This window comes from Pipistrellus hanaki, assembly GCF_964339955.1.
Source record: "Pipistrellus hanaki genome assembly, chromosome: 7".
NCBI classification, from domain to species: domain Eukaryota; kingdom Metazoa; phylum Chordata; class Mammalia; order Chiroptera; family Vespertilionidae; genus Pipistrellus; species Pipistrellus hanaki.
Genome location: NC_140509.1, coordinates 49,405,902 through 49,418,824, shown reverse-complemented (window position 1 = coordinate 49,418,824; position 12,923 = coordinate 49,405,902). Strand labels below are relative to the sequence as shown.

At 38.1% G+C, this 12,923-nt stretch overlaps 1 protein-coding gene across 6 annotated transcripts in view; it reads left to right on the top strand.

The window, feature by feature from the left end:
* The window catches only part of ASCC3 (activating signal cointegrator 1 complex subunit 3), a 216,905-nt gene extending 209,292 nt beyond the window's left edge, over window positions 1-7,613 (top strand). For all 6 annotated transcript variants that reach the window (XM_084889357.1, XM_084889353.1, XM_084889355.1 and 3 more), the window contains exons 39-42: window positions 1,073-1,220; window positions 4,443-4,649; window positions 6,554-6,729; window positions 6,825-7,613. In XM_084889357.1, coding sequence (XP_084745483.1) covers window positions 1,073-1,220; window positions 4,443-4,649; window positions 6,554-6,729; window positions 6,825-6,972 — 679 coding nt within the window. In that variant the 3' untranslated portion in view covers window positions 6,973-7,613. The remainder of the gene's footprint in view (window positions 1-1,072; window positions 1,221-4,442; window positions 4,650-6,553; window positions 6,730-6,824) is intronic.
* Window positions 7,614-12,923: the final 5,310 nt, after the last annotated feature.

Here is a 12,923-nt window from a genome sequence, read left to right as displayed (position 1 = left end):
TGTTATGGAAGCTGCTGGGGCCTAGGAGATTTGGTGCAGTTCTTACTCTCACCCTGAAAAGTGCTACATTGATATAGTTTTAATTATACGTTTCTTTTTGCTCTATAAATAGCAGATAGGGAATAAAATGTAGGTGTGCCACATTCTTGGGGATCAGCAATATTTATACTGTAAATCTCAAAGATTCCCAAGATGTACTTTTTTTTTACTCTTAAGTTCCCAACTATTTACAATGAAAACCTATTCAAGTGATTATAGAGTCCTTTGCCTGCATCCATTAAAAACATGTCAGGGCTCCACTTCAGCCTTGAACCATAGAGAAGCATTGGCACGCCGAGACCGGTTGGGCTCAGTGGACAGAGCATCGGCCTGCAGACTGAAAGGTCCCGGGTTCGATTCTGCTCAATGGCATGTACCTTGGTCGGAGGCACATCCCCAGTGGGGTGTGTGCAAGAGGCAGCTGATCGATGATTCTCTCTCATCGATGTTTCTAGCTCTCTCTATCCCTCTCTCTTCCTCTCTGTAAAAAAAATCAATAAAATATTTAAAAAAAAAAAAAAAAAAAAAAAAGCATTGGCACACATTAGGGCTTTCCTGTAGAAAGACACCTGCGGCCTCACTATTCTCCGAGCTCAGATGTGATTTGCCCATTTTCTGCAGAGCCAGCGATGCTGGCGTGGACTGGCAATCTTAAAGAACGCAGGCCGGCCCGGCCAGGTGGCTCAGTTGGTTGGAGCGTCCTCCCATTCACCAAAAAGTTTCAGTTTCTATTTCCTGTCAGGGCACATACATAGGTTGCGGGTTTGATTGTTCATTAGGGCGCATACAGAAGGCAACTGATCAGTGTTTTTCTCTCTTCCCGTTTCTCTCTCTCTAGAAATCAGTGAAAGTATATCCTCAGATGAGGATTTAAAAAAAAAAAAAGAATGCAAGCTGATTTTGTCACTTCTCAACAACAGCCTTTTAAATAAATGTTTTCAAAAACTGTTCAGATTTTATAAGCCATCGGTGTCAGAAAATCTCATTCATGCTACAAAAGAACGACTTGGTTGGTGTTGGTGTTATTTCTTAGGAAATGGAGCTCAAGTGTGAAGGGCCCACGTGCGGGCGACCCTGGCTTCATCGAGTGCCTTCCTGAGCTGATTCACGCCTGTGGAGGGAAGGAGCGGGTGTTCAGCTCCATGATAGAAAACGAGCTGCCGGCCCCAAAAATGAAGCAGGTAAGGCCTTCCAGGTTTTAAAGATCCTTTTACTCTGGGAATTTATGCCAGGAGTTGTTTTTTTTTTTTTAACTTAGAGCATCAGTTATTGGAGTCAGCCTCACCTGGGTTTAAATCCTGTCCACCATTTACCAGCCATGATTAAGAATGTGAAACAACACACCTGTCTCATGAAGTTCTTGTGAAAATTAAGCAGCATGTTTTTATGTAAACTGCTTCATGCAGTGCTTGATATAGAATAGGAGCTCAGTAATGACATTAGAAATAATGACAGTATCAGTAATTAGAAGGAGCATTGGCATTATCAGGGGTTGTTTCAGCAGCTGGCCGAGCAAAGTCTGAGACAGCTTGTCCTTCACGAAGCTGTGTGACCCAGGTGCACCCCTCACCCCTTCAGCAGAGTCTCTCTTCCTTTATGCTTGACTACATTTTCATGCCGTTCCCTCAGTTACTTTTTATGCCCCCGTGCTCATTTTAATCACTTTAGTGTGACTAGATTCTAAAGTATTCCTTCAAATATAATAAACTCCTCATTTGTATACCATATAACTTTAGATGGAAAACTAAATCTGTGTTGTAAAAAACAATGTAAGTCATCTCTCCAAACCATCTTTGGAAAGGCTAAAAATATGAATGAATGATGCCAGAAATATTTGGCATATCTAGACCTTTAAGTCTTAAGCAGTTTTACCCTAAATATGTCAAAGTAAGCATTCTGGATTTGTAACATAATTAACACACTGACTTGTAAATGCAGGTATTAAAATAAAGAAATTTCTAAACCATGTCATTTTTCCCCCAGTAGAACTGATTTTTGAACAAGACTTGGAAAAAGTGTAACAGGCATTAAAGTCTGATTGTTCAATTTCTGTTGAACCCAAAATTGGCACCAAAAACTATTTAAATATTCATGATAAGTTCTTACCTTCCTAACTAAATTACCATCAAAATTATGAATAAAAACAATGTATTTAAATCAAAACAAGTCTTCCATTAGCAACAAAGATTTCTAACAAAGCATACATAGATTTTAAGCCAAGTTTTAGATGTGATAAAAAATTAGAACATTGTTTTAATTAGTTCAGGGAGAACTCAGAAGTAAACTTACTTAATTTATTTGCATAAATTGCCATTCTGTTATCTTTAAAACCAAATGCAAATTGGCTCAGTCTGATATGATGATGGTTATTTGGCTCAAAAGTGCTTCAATATGCAGAGCAATCTGGTGTTGGCTCTGCAGTGAGGCGATCCCAGGTAACATACAAATCCTGAATTATTCCAGAAATTAGTATGTTTAAAGCATCAATTTAAGTGCTAATTGCAGTAGTAATGAGAAAAGGCAGGACGACTGTGAGATTTGCATCTCCCACCCCATCAGTATGCCTGAAACGGCTGCTGACTGGCAGCGGATTTGGCTGCTAATTAAATAATTGTATGCATGGCAGTGCTCCTGCCTGATTCAATAGATGAAGATTAATCCTCAGATAAATATGTTTGGCTGGTATTGAAATGTCTTAGCAGTTTCTGTAAAAAATAGCTCATGTTTTATATACATATGTGCGTGTGTGTGTGTACACACACATACACACACAACAGATATCTCTGTACACACTGAGGGTGAAAAATAATAAGTGCTATACAAAGAACACCTATGTATAAAAAGTCAGATCCAACTTCTGTAAAGTAAAATCCCAATGTGTTGCTAATAATTGAAAACATATATTGGTAACTAACTTAATAGTACATTAAACAAGAAATATGTTACTTGTGTTGTCTCACAAATTTGAAAGCTTTGTAGAAATTGTGTATCGAAGTGTCTCCTTGGTCACTTTCCAGTCTGGCCAGTGTCAGTGAGCATCAAGTGGCACATGCAGCTTCTAGGTTCTGAATTACTGGTTCCGTCAGGGGAGAGGCCATCATTTGTTACCTGGAAGCACAGTGTAAACAATTCTGTGGCTTGACTATTTAAATATCTATTCCAGACATAATTTCAGAATCACATGGCGAGTTACAGGATTGGATTAGATTGAAAATTTGCATTGGGTTTACTTTTTTTTTTTTTTTTTAATTCTTAAGGGGTAGTTTGACTTATCAGGGCTATTTTATTTCAATTAGGTGTGCTCAGCATCACTAAAGTCTTAACAAACAGGAAATCAAAGCTTATAAGCAAATCTGTGGTATATGTTAACGAAATAAAAGGAAAATCGAAATTAAAGTATTCATGTACTTTTAAAAACTAACTTAGATGGGAACTGATAAGACAGCCATTATATTGAGAAGTTTTCTTCACTGATAGTGCCACATAATTGTGATTGATAGGAAAAGTTGACAATTATCTGAGGACATCATGTTTATTTTGTTACTTCCTCCTTTCTGGAGACTTAGAAATTCACTCATTCATTCATTCTCTCTATGATGATGAACAGTTACTATTTGCATACCGATTTCTCACAAATATCATTCAATTTACTCCTTTAGTATGTGTCATTTTAATCTGTATTCTCAATATAATGCATATATATATTCTTAGAAGGATCCCTGAACTTATAAGGTCCAAGGTCCCTTAGGACATACATACATACAGAAAAGTTTTTCTTTCAGAATAAATTTAGAGTATGGGCCAAAAAAATCCCATTTTGTACAATAAGTGATCAATGGATGTTGCTGACTGACTGACATCAACAATTGCATCACATTTTTTGGTTACTTTTCCATCCCCAAGCAGTGCTCTCTACCTTAGAAGTCACATAAATATTAGAATGGATGCTTCTCTACAACAAACCACAAACCAACTCAATGATAAACATTTTCAAACTTATTTTTAGTATAGTCAGTAGTCACTCAGTATCTAGGAGGGATTGATAATAATGTGGTCACAAGTTTAGATAATGATTATTTTTTTTTAGTTGATTTTAAGAGGACTTTAAACTACAAAGATTAAAAGCACACTATTTTTTAACACAGTAAGTACAAGAAAAACTGGAAAATTTGAGCACAAGCTATGGAGTGTGTCAGTTTTGATATCCTGATATTAATATTGTACTTTAGTTTTGGGAAATGCTACCATTGGGGGGGAAAGTAGGAAAATGTTACATAGGTTCTCACTACACTGACTCCGAACTTAATCAAATTAACGTCCTTTATTTTAAATATATATATATATATATATATATATATATATATATATATATATATATATATATTTCTCCCCCCCCCCCCCAGGCATGGAATTTCTTATCTCACTTACCAGTGATAGATGTCGCCCTAAGTGTCAAAGGCTGGTGGGATGATTCCAAAGGACACAGTGAACTTTCTATCACTACTATGACTTCAGACAAGCGAAATGACAACAGATGGATCAGATTGCATGCTGATCAGGAGTATGTGCTTCAAGTCAGCCTGCAGAGAGCCCATGTTGGGTTCCACAAGGTATAGTGTTTGGTTTCCATTCTCAAATGCTTCACACACCAGACACCAGCGTGCGCCACCCCACATATCTTTTACCTTACTAATGCGTCCGTGTCATTCATGAATCCCTCTTTCTCAACTGGCCTCACTCAGTTCTCCTCATGTGCCAGTGTTCAACCCCAGAATATCGACCTTACATGATAGTATGTTGCCTAGGGTACTGTTCTCAAAACATGGCCCGTAGACACCGTCCAACAGAATCTCCGGAGTGCCTTCAGAGTGCAGATTCCTTGGCCCTCCTCCAGACTGTCGGCATCAGCAGCTCAGGAGGAGGGATCTCAAAATCTGGACTTCTGCCCATCATCCCAGATGACTCTTTAAGGACATTGAAGTTTGCAAAGCACTGCCCTGGAAGCACTTTGTTCTGTGGGAACCACGCGGGGCTGGATGCAGGTGACAGCAAAGCTTTACCACCTAGCTCCATGGATTGGAATAAGACACTAAGCTTTTCTGTGCCTCAGTTGCCACATCTGCCTCTTCCTCCCTTAAATGCATAGGAGAGGGCTTTGTCAGTGTTCATGCAGACCAGAGATGTACAGTATCTTTATTTGTAATTAGTGCACTCTTTTCTGTTACCTGTGACCATCAAAATTAATCATTAGGTCCTCTGAGACTATTAGTGCATCGCATGTGGCCAGATTGGGTTTTGAAATAACCATGATAATTGAAATCAAGAATTTGCCTTCGCTTGAGCCAAGTAGAGTCTGGGGGCTCTCCTGTGCCTGGCTTAAGCTCACAGGCGTGAGGCTGTAGTGCTTCAGGACTGTCTTCTGTTCTCACACATAGCCTGGTGAGAAACGTTCTCCTGTTACACCATCCCTGCAGTAATGTGCCTTCAAGTCCCACCTTGTTTGATTTCTAATTCTTAAAATCTGTCCCTGTGAGTATGAACTGTTTGACCTCTGGCATTTCAGAGGCTTTAATATGAGAATGTCTAGATGAGATAGTACATCCCAACTTACAAAAAAAAAAATAATAATAATCATACAGGTAAAACCATAGGGAAAAAAATTATGACTTTTTTTTTTACCTTAATATTGCTACTTAAAAATTAGATTCAATCATGCCAAAATAAACCCTTTTAATTTTGTTTGTAAATGCTGGAAAAATACATTATTCTCCATGCTCTCTTTTAAAATGCCTTGAGTAAAACATGTCCCTCCAGAATCTTGAATGAAGCCTGATTGGGAGCATGTCATAATTAATACATGTCTTTATTAGCACTTTTTATGCCATGACATCATTGTCTTACAGATACACTAGAATAATCATGTATTTTGTAATCTCAATCTAAAATCAAATGCTGTCAATATGGTGATATCTAATCTTGAATAATGGTGATTAATATATCTTACAAATTGCTTGGCTTATGATTTTCCTTCCTTGGAGAAAGTACTTTTTAATGTTCTATTAGAATGTGTTGTTATTGTGTGTGAATATTAGTCTTGGATGCTGTAGTGCTTATTTTTTTGAAGTCTAGAATCTAGTCTTGATTGCCTTTTTCAGTTTCTTGTGAATACGTCTTTGGAGGTTTGGTTAACCTGGTTGTATCTCAATTTGTTCATCTTCAAATTGGATATTAATATTATTTATGAGAATTTATTAAATTAGTGTCAAGATACAGGGCTTTCTGTTCTGAGCCAAAATATTCTGGTGATTATAGCCACAAAGTAGTATTTTGAGGATCTTGAAAAAAAGATAAGTGATAGCATATCCAAAACACTGAACCAGAAAATTAAAAACATCCCAGATAGATAGACTGAAATGTATGTATTTATGGCCTTTTAATCACAACCAAGTGGTATAGAAAGTCCAGAAATTATTCATGCTTTATCTTTTTTTTTTTTTTTTTTGCTGGTTTACAGGGAAAGCAAGACAACCACGCAGTTGCCCCTCGGTTTCCCAAATCAAAAGATGAAGGATGGTTTTTGATATTAGGAGAAGTGGATAAGAGAGAACTTATTGCTTTGAAAAGAGTAGGGTATGTTCGGAATCATCATGTCGCTTCCATCTCCTTTTATACCCCAGAAGCACCAGGAAGGTAAGCAGAACCTTACCACCAAAACTCTGAAAGAATGGAATATGACTGTGATTGGCAAGGGGGTTTGATATCTTTGTTCTGTTTTTCTATTTTAGGTATATCTACACCCTGTATTTCATGAGCGACTGCTACCTTGGCCTAGACCAGCAGTACGACATTCATCTCAACATCACACCAGCGAGCGTTTCTGCACAGGTCAGCGAGGAGATCTCTGATGCCTTGACTGACCTGACGGTGAAGTAACCTGACCCCAGCAGTTATTTGAAAGAAGTGGTTAAGGAGTCTGGCTGTTCAGTCACCTAGACAGAGTCGAATTACTTGGTGATTGCCTTGATGGAATCAACTTCTGACCTCAGGACACCCAGGAAATTGACAGTGGTTGCAGTCATTTTCAACACAAGTTAACTGCGGTGGCCTTTTTAACAAATGCTGCCTTTTATAATGTCGTCTTCATGGAATTTCTTATATGTAAAATCAATACTCCTGTAGGAGAATCAATTTATGTATATTGCGATTATTATATAGGAATTATCAATCAAATTTTACATTGCACAGTGTACTGTTTACAAGAATATTAGCTTCTTCTTTTTTTCTAAGGAAAACTACACTGAGACGTGACAGAGAATTTGTTGTGACAGATTTCTAAACAAGCAGCTTAAAGTATGTGAGATACCTGTATGGTGGCACACAATGTGTCTCATTAACAAACTTTGTACTTTGCCACATGCAAAAATAATTTCCTGAACTTCTTATAGTCATAAATGTTAATAATATATGAGGTAAAATCCTATTACAGAGCTCAATGATGAAAACAATATACTGACCTTAGAAAATGTAGATACTGTAACTAGTGGAAATAAAATATTTAGATGGCCACTTGAAAACAAGCTGACTCAGTTATTCTTCCTGCTTTTTCTCCATCATATTACTTACTCTTCTATTCTTATTCCCTTCCGTGTCAAAACTTCACTTCCACTTTTTTTTCTGATATGTTTACTTATACAAGGAGAGAAGTGTAGTGCGATTATGTTGTATCAGATACAGACCACTCTTTGACATTACCTTCTTCAGGATGGCTCCAAGGCAAACAGAAAATTTTCAACCCCTACAAGTAGGTTTTCAGCTGTAGTAAGGAAATATTAAAAGGCTTTCTGAAACCAGAACATATTGCTTGTGTGTGTGTGTGTGTGTGTGTGTGTGTGTGTGTGTGTGTGTGAGAAGAGAGAGAGAGAGAGAGAGAGAGAGAGAGAGAGAGAGAGAGAGAGAGAGAGGAGAGAGAGAAGAAGAAGAAGAAGAAGAAGAAGGAGGAGGAGGAGGAGGAGGAGGAGGAGGAGGAGGAGGAGGAGGAGGAGGAGGAGGAGGAGAGGGTGGGGGAGGAGGAGGAGAGGGTGGGGGAGGAGGAGGAGGAGGAGAAGGTGGGGGAGGAGGAGGAGGAGGAGGAGAGGGTGGGGGAGGGGGAGGGGGGAAGGAAGGGAAAGGGGAGGGGGAAGGAAGAGAAAAAGAGAAATAAGTAGTGTGTGGGTACCAGGCATTTCCCAGAATTAAAGCTAAGTAACTCATGAACACACCAAGGTCATGAGGTGTCTGAAGTTCACTTCATGTAAAGAGGTCTTCCTGGTTTTTCTTTGGCAGTTTATTTCCTAATGAAAACTCATACCTTAGCCACTTACTTCTCCAGTCCATACAGGAACCTGAGGAGAAACAAGTTCGTAGTCTTCATGTTTATCAGTGCCAATCCTTTTAGAGAGCAGGTAGGTTTGGGGAACTGGAAGATCTGTTTGGCCAGACGTGACACAGGGCCTGTTACCAATAAGAAAGAATTTCTGTTATGTCCATTTCTGAAAGGAAAAACTGTGACTAGTTAAAATTAATCTTAAGTCAAAAGTGATTAGTTCACAACAAGCTGCAGAAGGCACTAGTAAGGCAAGGTACACTTGCATGAAAATGTTTACCTTATAACAATGAGTGACCAATGCTATTTGCATTACTTCAAAATTCTAATGTAAAGTGTACCTTATAACAGGACAGGTGCCAACATAATCAGCCTAATTCCATATTCCTGTTCAAATTCCTCTGGACTTTATCAACTCTGTTAGAAGTTCCAGTTAGATATGCATTCCACGTACCATGCTGAGTAGTTTGATACCCACATGAATCAGAGACATGACCTGCCCTCAAGGCAGCATGGTGATGAAATGAAATGTAGCTAACTATAACAAAGTAATTGTAGCAGTGAATTATTACCCAGAAAAATAATTTAGGGACATCTCGGCAGCTGGAATTGTGGAGGCAGAGATGAAAGAAGAGAATTCCAGGTAGAACAGTAACAAGCTGTGAGTAGACCCAAGCCTAAGGTGTCCAGTTAGTCTGCATTTTCAGACATGAAAAGGAGTGACAGGTGAGACGGATAGAAAAGTCTGTGACATGACCTTGAAGTAGAGGGTAAAGACTGCAAATCTCATGTGCATGCAATGGAATTCTTTGGCAAGGCCCCAGGGAAGATTATGACAAATTCTGAGAGTAGGACGGGGAATCAGTGGAGACATGAAATAGCCTCTCTTGTAGAGAACTCAAGTACTCTCAGACTCACCAAAACGGGCTACTTACCCAACCTTCTTATGTCAACTTAGGAAGAGAGACTTAAGATCATAGGTAGTTTTATTATGGTGACAGCATTATTTATGGGAAAGAATGAAATATGTTTATATATCAATGTATCCTGGGTATTACTAGTATTTTAAAACTTCCAATTATCAAAACTTTCTTAGCCTGAGATTCTGGATCCCTGTGTTCTTTCACCAGAACCCTGTCTTTTTTGCATCACCGCTACTAATTATTTACAGTGAAAGGATCCCCCAACAGGAACTACATATGATTGAATAATATGAACTGATAATAACTTTGGGCCTTCTCTCTTTAAAAAATAACCCAAAATGGGTAGGCAAAAATTACTTCACGAGCCAGCTTCTTTAAAAGGATAACCTGAATTGGCTTTTTAAAATTTATTGGGGTGACATTGGTTAATGAAACCATACAGTTTTCAAGTGTACAGTTCTATAACACATCATCTGCATAACGCATTGTGCGCTCACCACCCGAAGTCAAGTCCCTATCCACCAGCATTTATCCCACCTTTGCCCTCTTCCACCTCCCCTTTTCATACTGTTGTCTATGTCTGCCTTTTCTTTTTCTTTTTGCTTAATCCCTCACCAATTTTTTTTAAAACCAACTTTTTTTTAAATATATTTTATTGATTTTTTACAGAGAGGAAGGGAGAGAGATAGCTAGAAACGTCGATGAGAGAGAAACATCACATCGACCAGCTGCCTCTTGCACACCCCCTACCGGGGATGTGCCCGCAACCAAGGTACATGTCCTTGACGGGAATCAAACTCCGGGCCTTTCAGTCCGCAGACCCAACGCTCTAACACTGAGCCAAACCAGTTTCGGCGATCCCTCACCATTTTCACTGAACCGCATCAACACCCCTCCCCTTTGACAGCTGCCAGTCTGTTTATGAATCTCTTTTTGTTTGAAAGTTAATTTTGTTCATTAGATTTCCCCCTATACGTGAAGTCATAGGGTATTTTGTCTGTCTCTGATTAGCTTATTTCATTTTTTTTATGGTGAAGAGTATTTCATTCTGTAAATGTAACACGGCTTTTTAATCCACCATCTACTGATGGGTCCTTGGCTGCTTCCAAATCTTGGCTATTGTAAATAACGCTGCAATGAACATAGGGGTGCATATATTCTTTCAAATTAGTGTTTTGGGTTTCTTTGGACATATGTACAGAAGTGGAATTGCTGGGCCATTAGGCAGTTCTATTTTAATTTTTTGCGATAACTCCATACAGTTTTACACAATGGCGGCACCAATCTGCATTCCCTCCAGCAGTGCACACGGGTTCCCTTTTCTCTGCATCCTCGCCAACACTTGTTTATTGGTTTATTGATGAAAGCCATTCTGACAAGTATGAGGGGATTTCTATTGTGGTTTTAATTTGCATTTCTCTGGTGATTAGTGACATCAAGCATCTTTTTATATGTCTATTAGCTATTTGTATGTCCTCTTTGGAGGAGTATTTATTTCAGGTCCATTGCCCTTTTTTTAACTTGTTTATTTGTTTGCTTTTCTTTTTTTAATATATTTTTATTGATTTCAGAGAGGAAGGGAGAGGGAGAGAGAGACAGAAATATCAATGCTGAGAATTATTGCTTGGCTGTCTACTGCATGTTCCCCACTGGAGACTGAACCCACAACCCGGGCATGTGCCCTGTCCAGGGATTTGAACCATGACATCCTGGCTCATAGGTGTCCGATGCTCAATCACTGATCCAGCCAGCTGGGCGATTGTTTGTTTTCTTGATGTCAACATCATTAAAATGTCCATACTACCCAAAGCAATCTATAGATTCAACACAATTCCTATTAAAATATCAATGGTATACTTAGAACTAGAACAAATATTCCAAAAATGTATATGGAACCACAAAATACCCCAAATAGCCTCAACAAACTTGAGAAAGAACAAACTTGGAGGTATCACACTACCTGATAGCAAACTATACTATAAAGCCAAGTATTAAAACAGAGTGGTACTGGCATAAAAACAGGCATATAAATCAATGGAAAAGAACAGGTAGCTCAGAAATAAAATCACATCTTTACAGTCAAAATTTAACAAAGAAAGCAAGAACATATAATGGGGGTAAAGATAGTGTAGTCAATAAATGGTGTTGAGGAAAATTGGACAGATACATGCAAAAAAATGAAACTAGACAACCTCCTTACACTATACACAAGAAAAAACTCTAGATGATTAAAGACTTAAATATATCAGGAAACCATAAAAATCCTGAAAGAAAACATAGGCAGTAAAATCTCGAACATTTCTCATAGCAATCGTTTTTCTGACATGTCTCCCGGGACAAGGGGAATAAAAGAAAAAATAAACAAATCCAACTACATCTAACTAAAAAGGTTTTGCACAGAAAAGAAACAACAAAATGAAAAAACAGCACACTGAATGGAAGAACATATTCATTAATGATATGTCTTATAAGCGGTTAATGCCAAAATTTATAAAGAACTTATATAACTGAATTATCTTTTAAATCTTTCCATTGACTTTAAAGATGTTTATTGAGTCCTTAGGTTAACTTTATTTTTTCTGTTTTCAGAAATCTAAATTATAAATCTAAGCAACATAAGGAGATAAAAAATTTGAGTTTAATGAGTTCTAGTTATATTATTTCAAGGTTCTCAAAAATCCTGAGATGGTAGTTGATGCTGGCTTTCCCTGGAAGCCTATTTTCCAAGTGATGGAGGATGGCACAATGACTTCAGGGAAGAGTTATTTCCACAATTTCAGCCTCAGTTCCTTCACTTTTAATCCTGGTACTATTTTTGGAAAATAAAGTTCTTCAAATTTGAGACCTTTAAGTGAGATTTCAAGGTTTCTACTTTGACCTTCATCCCAAGTCTTCTGCATGTCAATTTAACAAAGGTCTTGGGGTGTTATTAACATGTTGGGCCCAGTCTCACCCAAAGTAAGCTTTGGGCCCAGACAGCCTCATCTGAATGGTTACTTAATTTTTTTGTTTACTCTTCAATTGGCCTGCAAATTGGTGAATAATTTCTAAATGCACTTGATTAAAGTTCACGAGTATTACTGTGTCTGTAAATTAATGTTAAGCAGTTCATTATGGAAACTTCCTGGAGAACATAATGGACTGTACATCAGTCCATGTTTGGCTGGACAGAAGCATAGTACAGCCTTCTAATTAAAGGGTCTTTGGATCCCCTAACCCATGTTTCCTTACTCTTGACTTATTATCTGTGTCCTTGATTTTATTAGAACTTGTTGAAAACCATGTAGATGCCATGCCTATTCATTGAAAACAAGCATAATCATTTTAAATGACTGCAGTCATTGATTCCAAGTTTTATTGGAAGCAGTTTTTAACCAGTTAACTGCCATGCGTCCAAAACAGAAACTATCCCCACACGCCATGATTAGACGCTTACGGTGTACAAATGGTTAATGATTTGAGATTATCAAGGCTGATCAAAGATTAATTATATTCCTGAGCTTACCATCCTTTTCGTCTTGGCATCAGAAAACTGTACTTTGCAGTATGTGGAGGATTGTTCCAGCCCATTTTGAAACTCCCTACAACCAAGGGCCAAT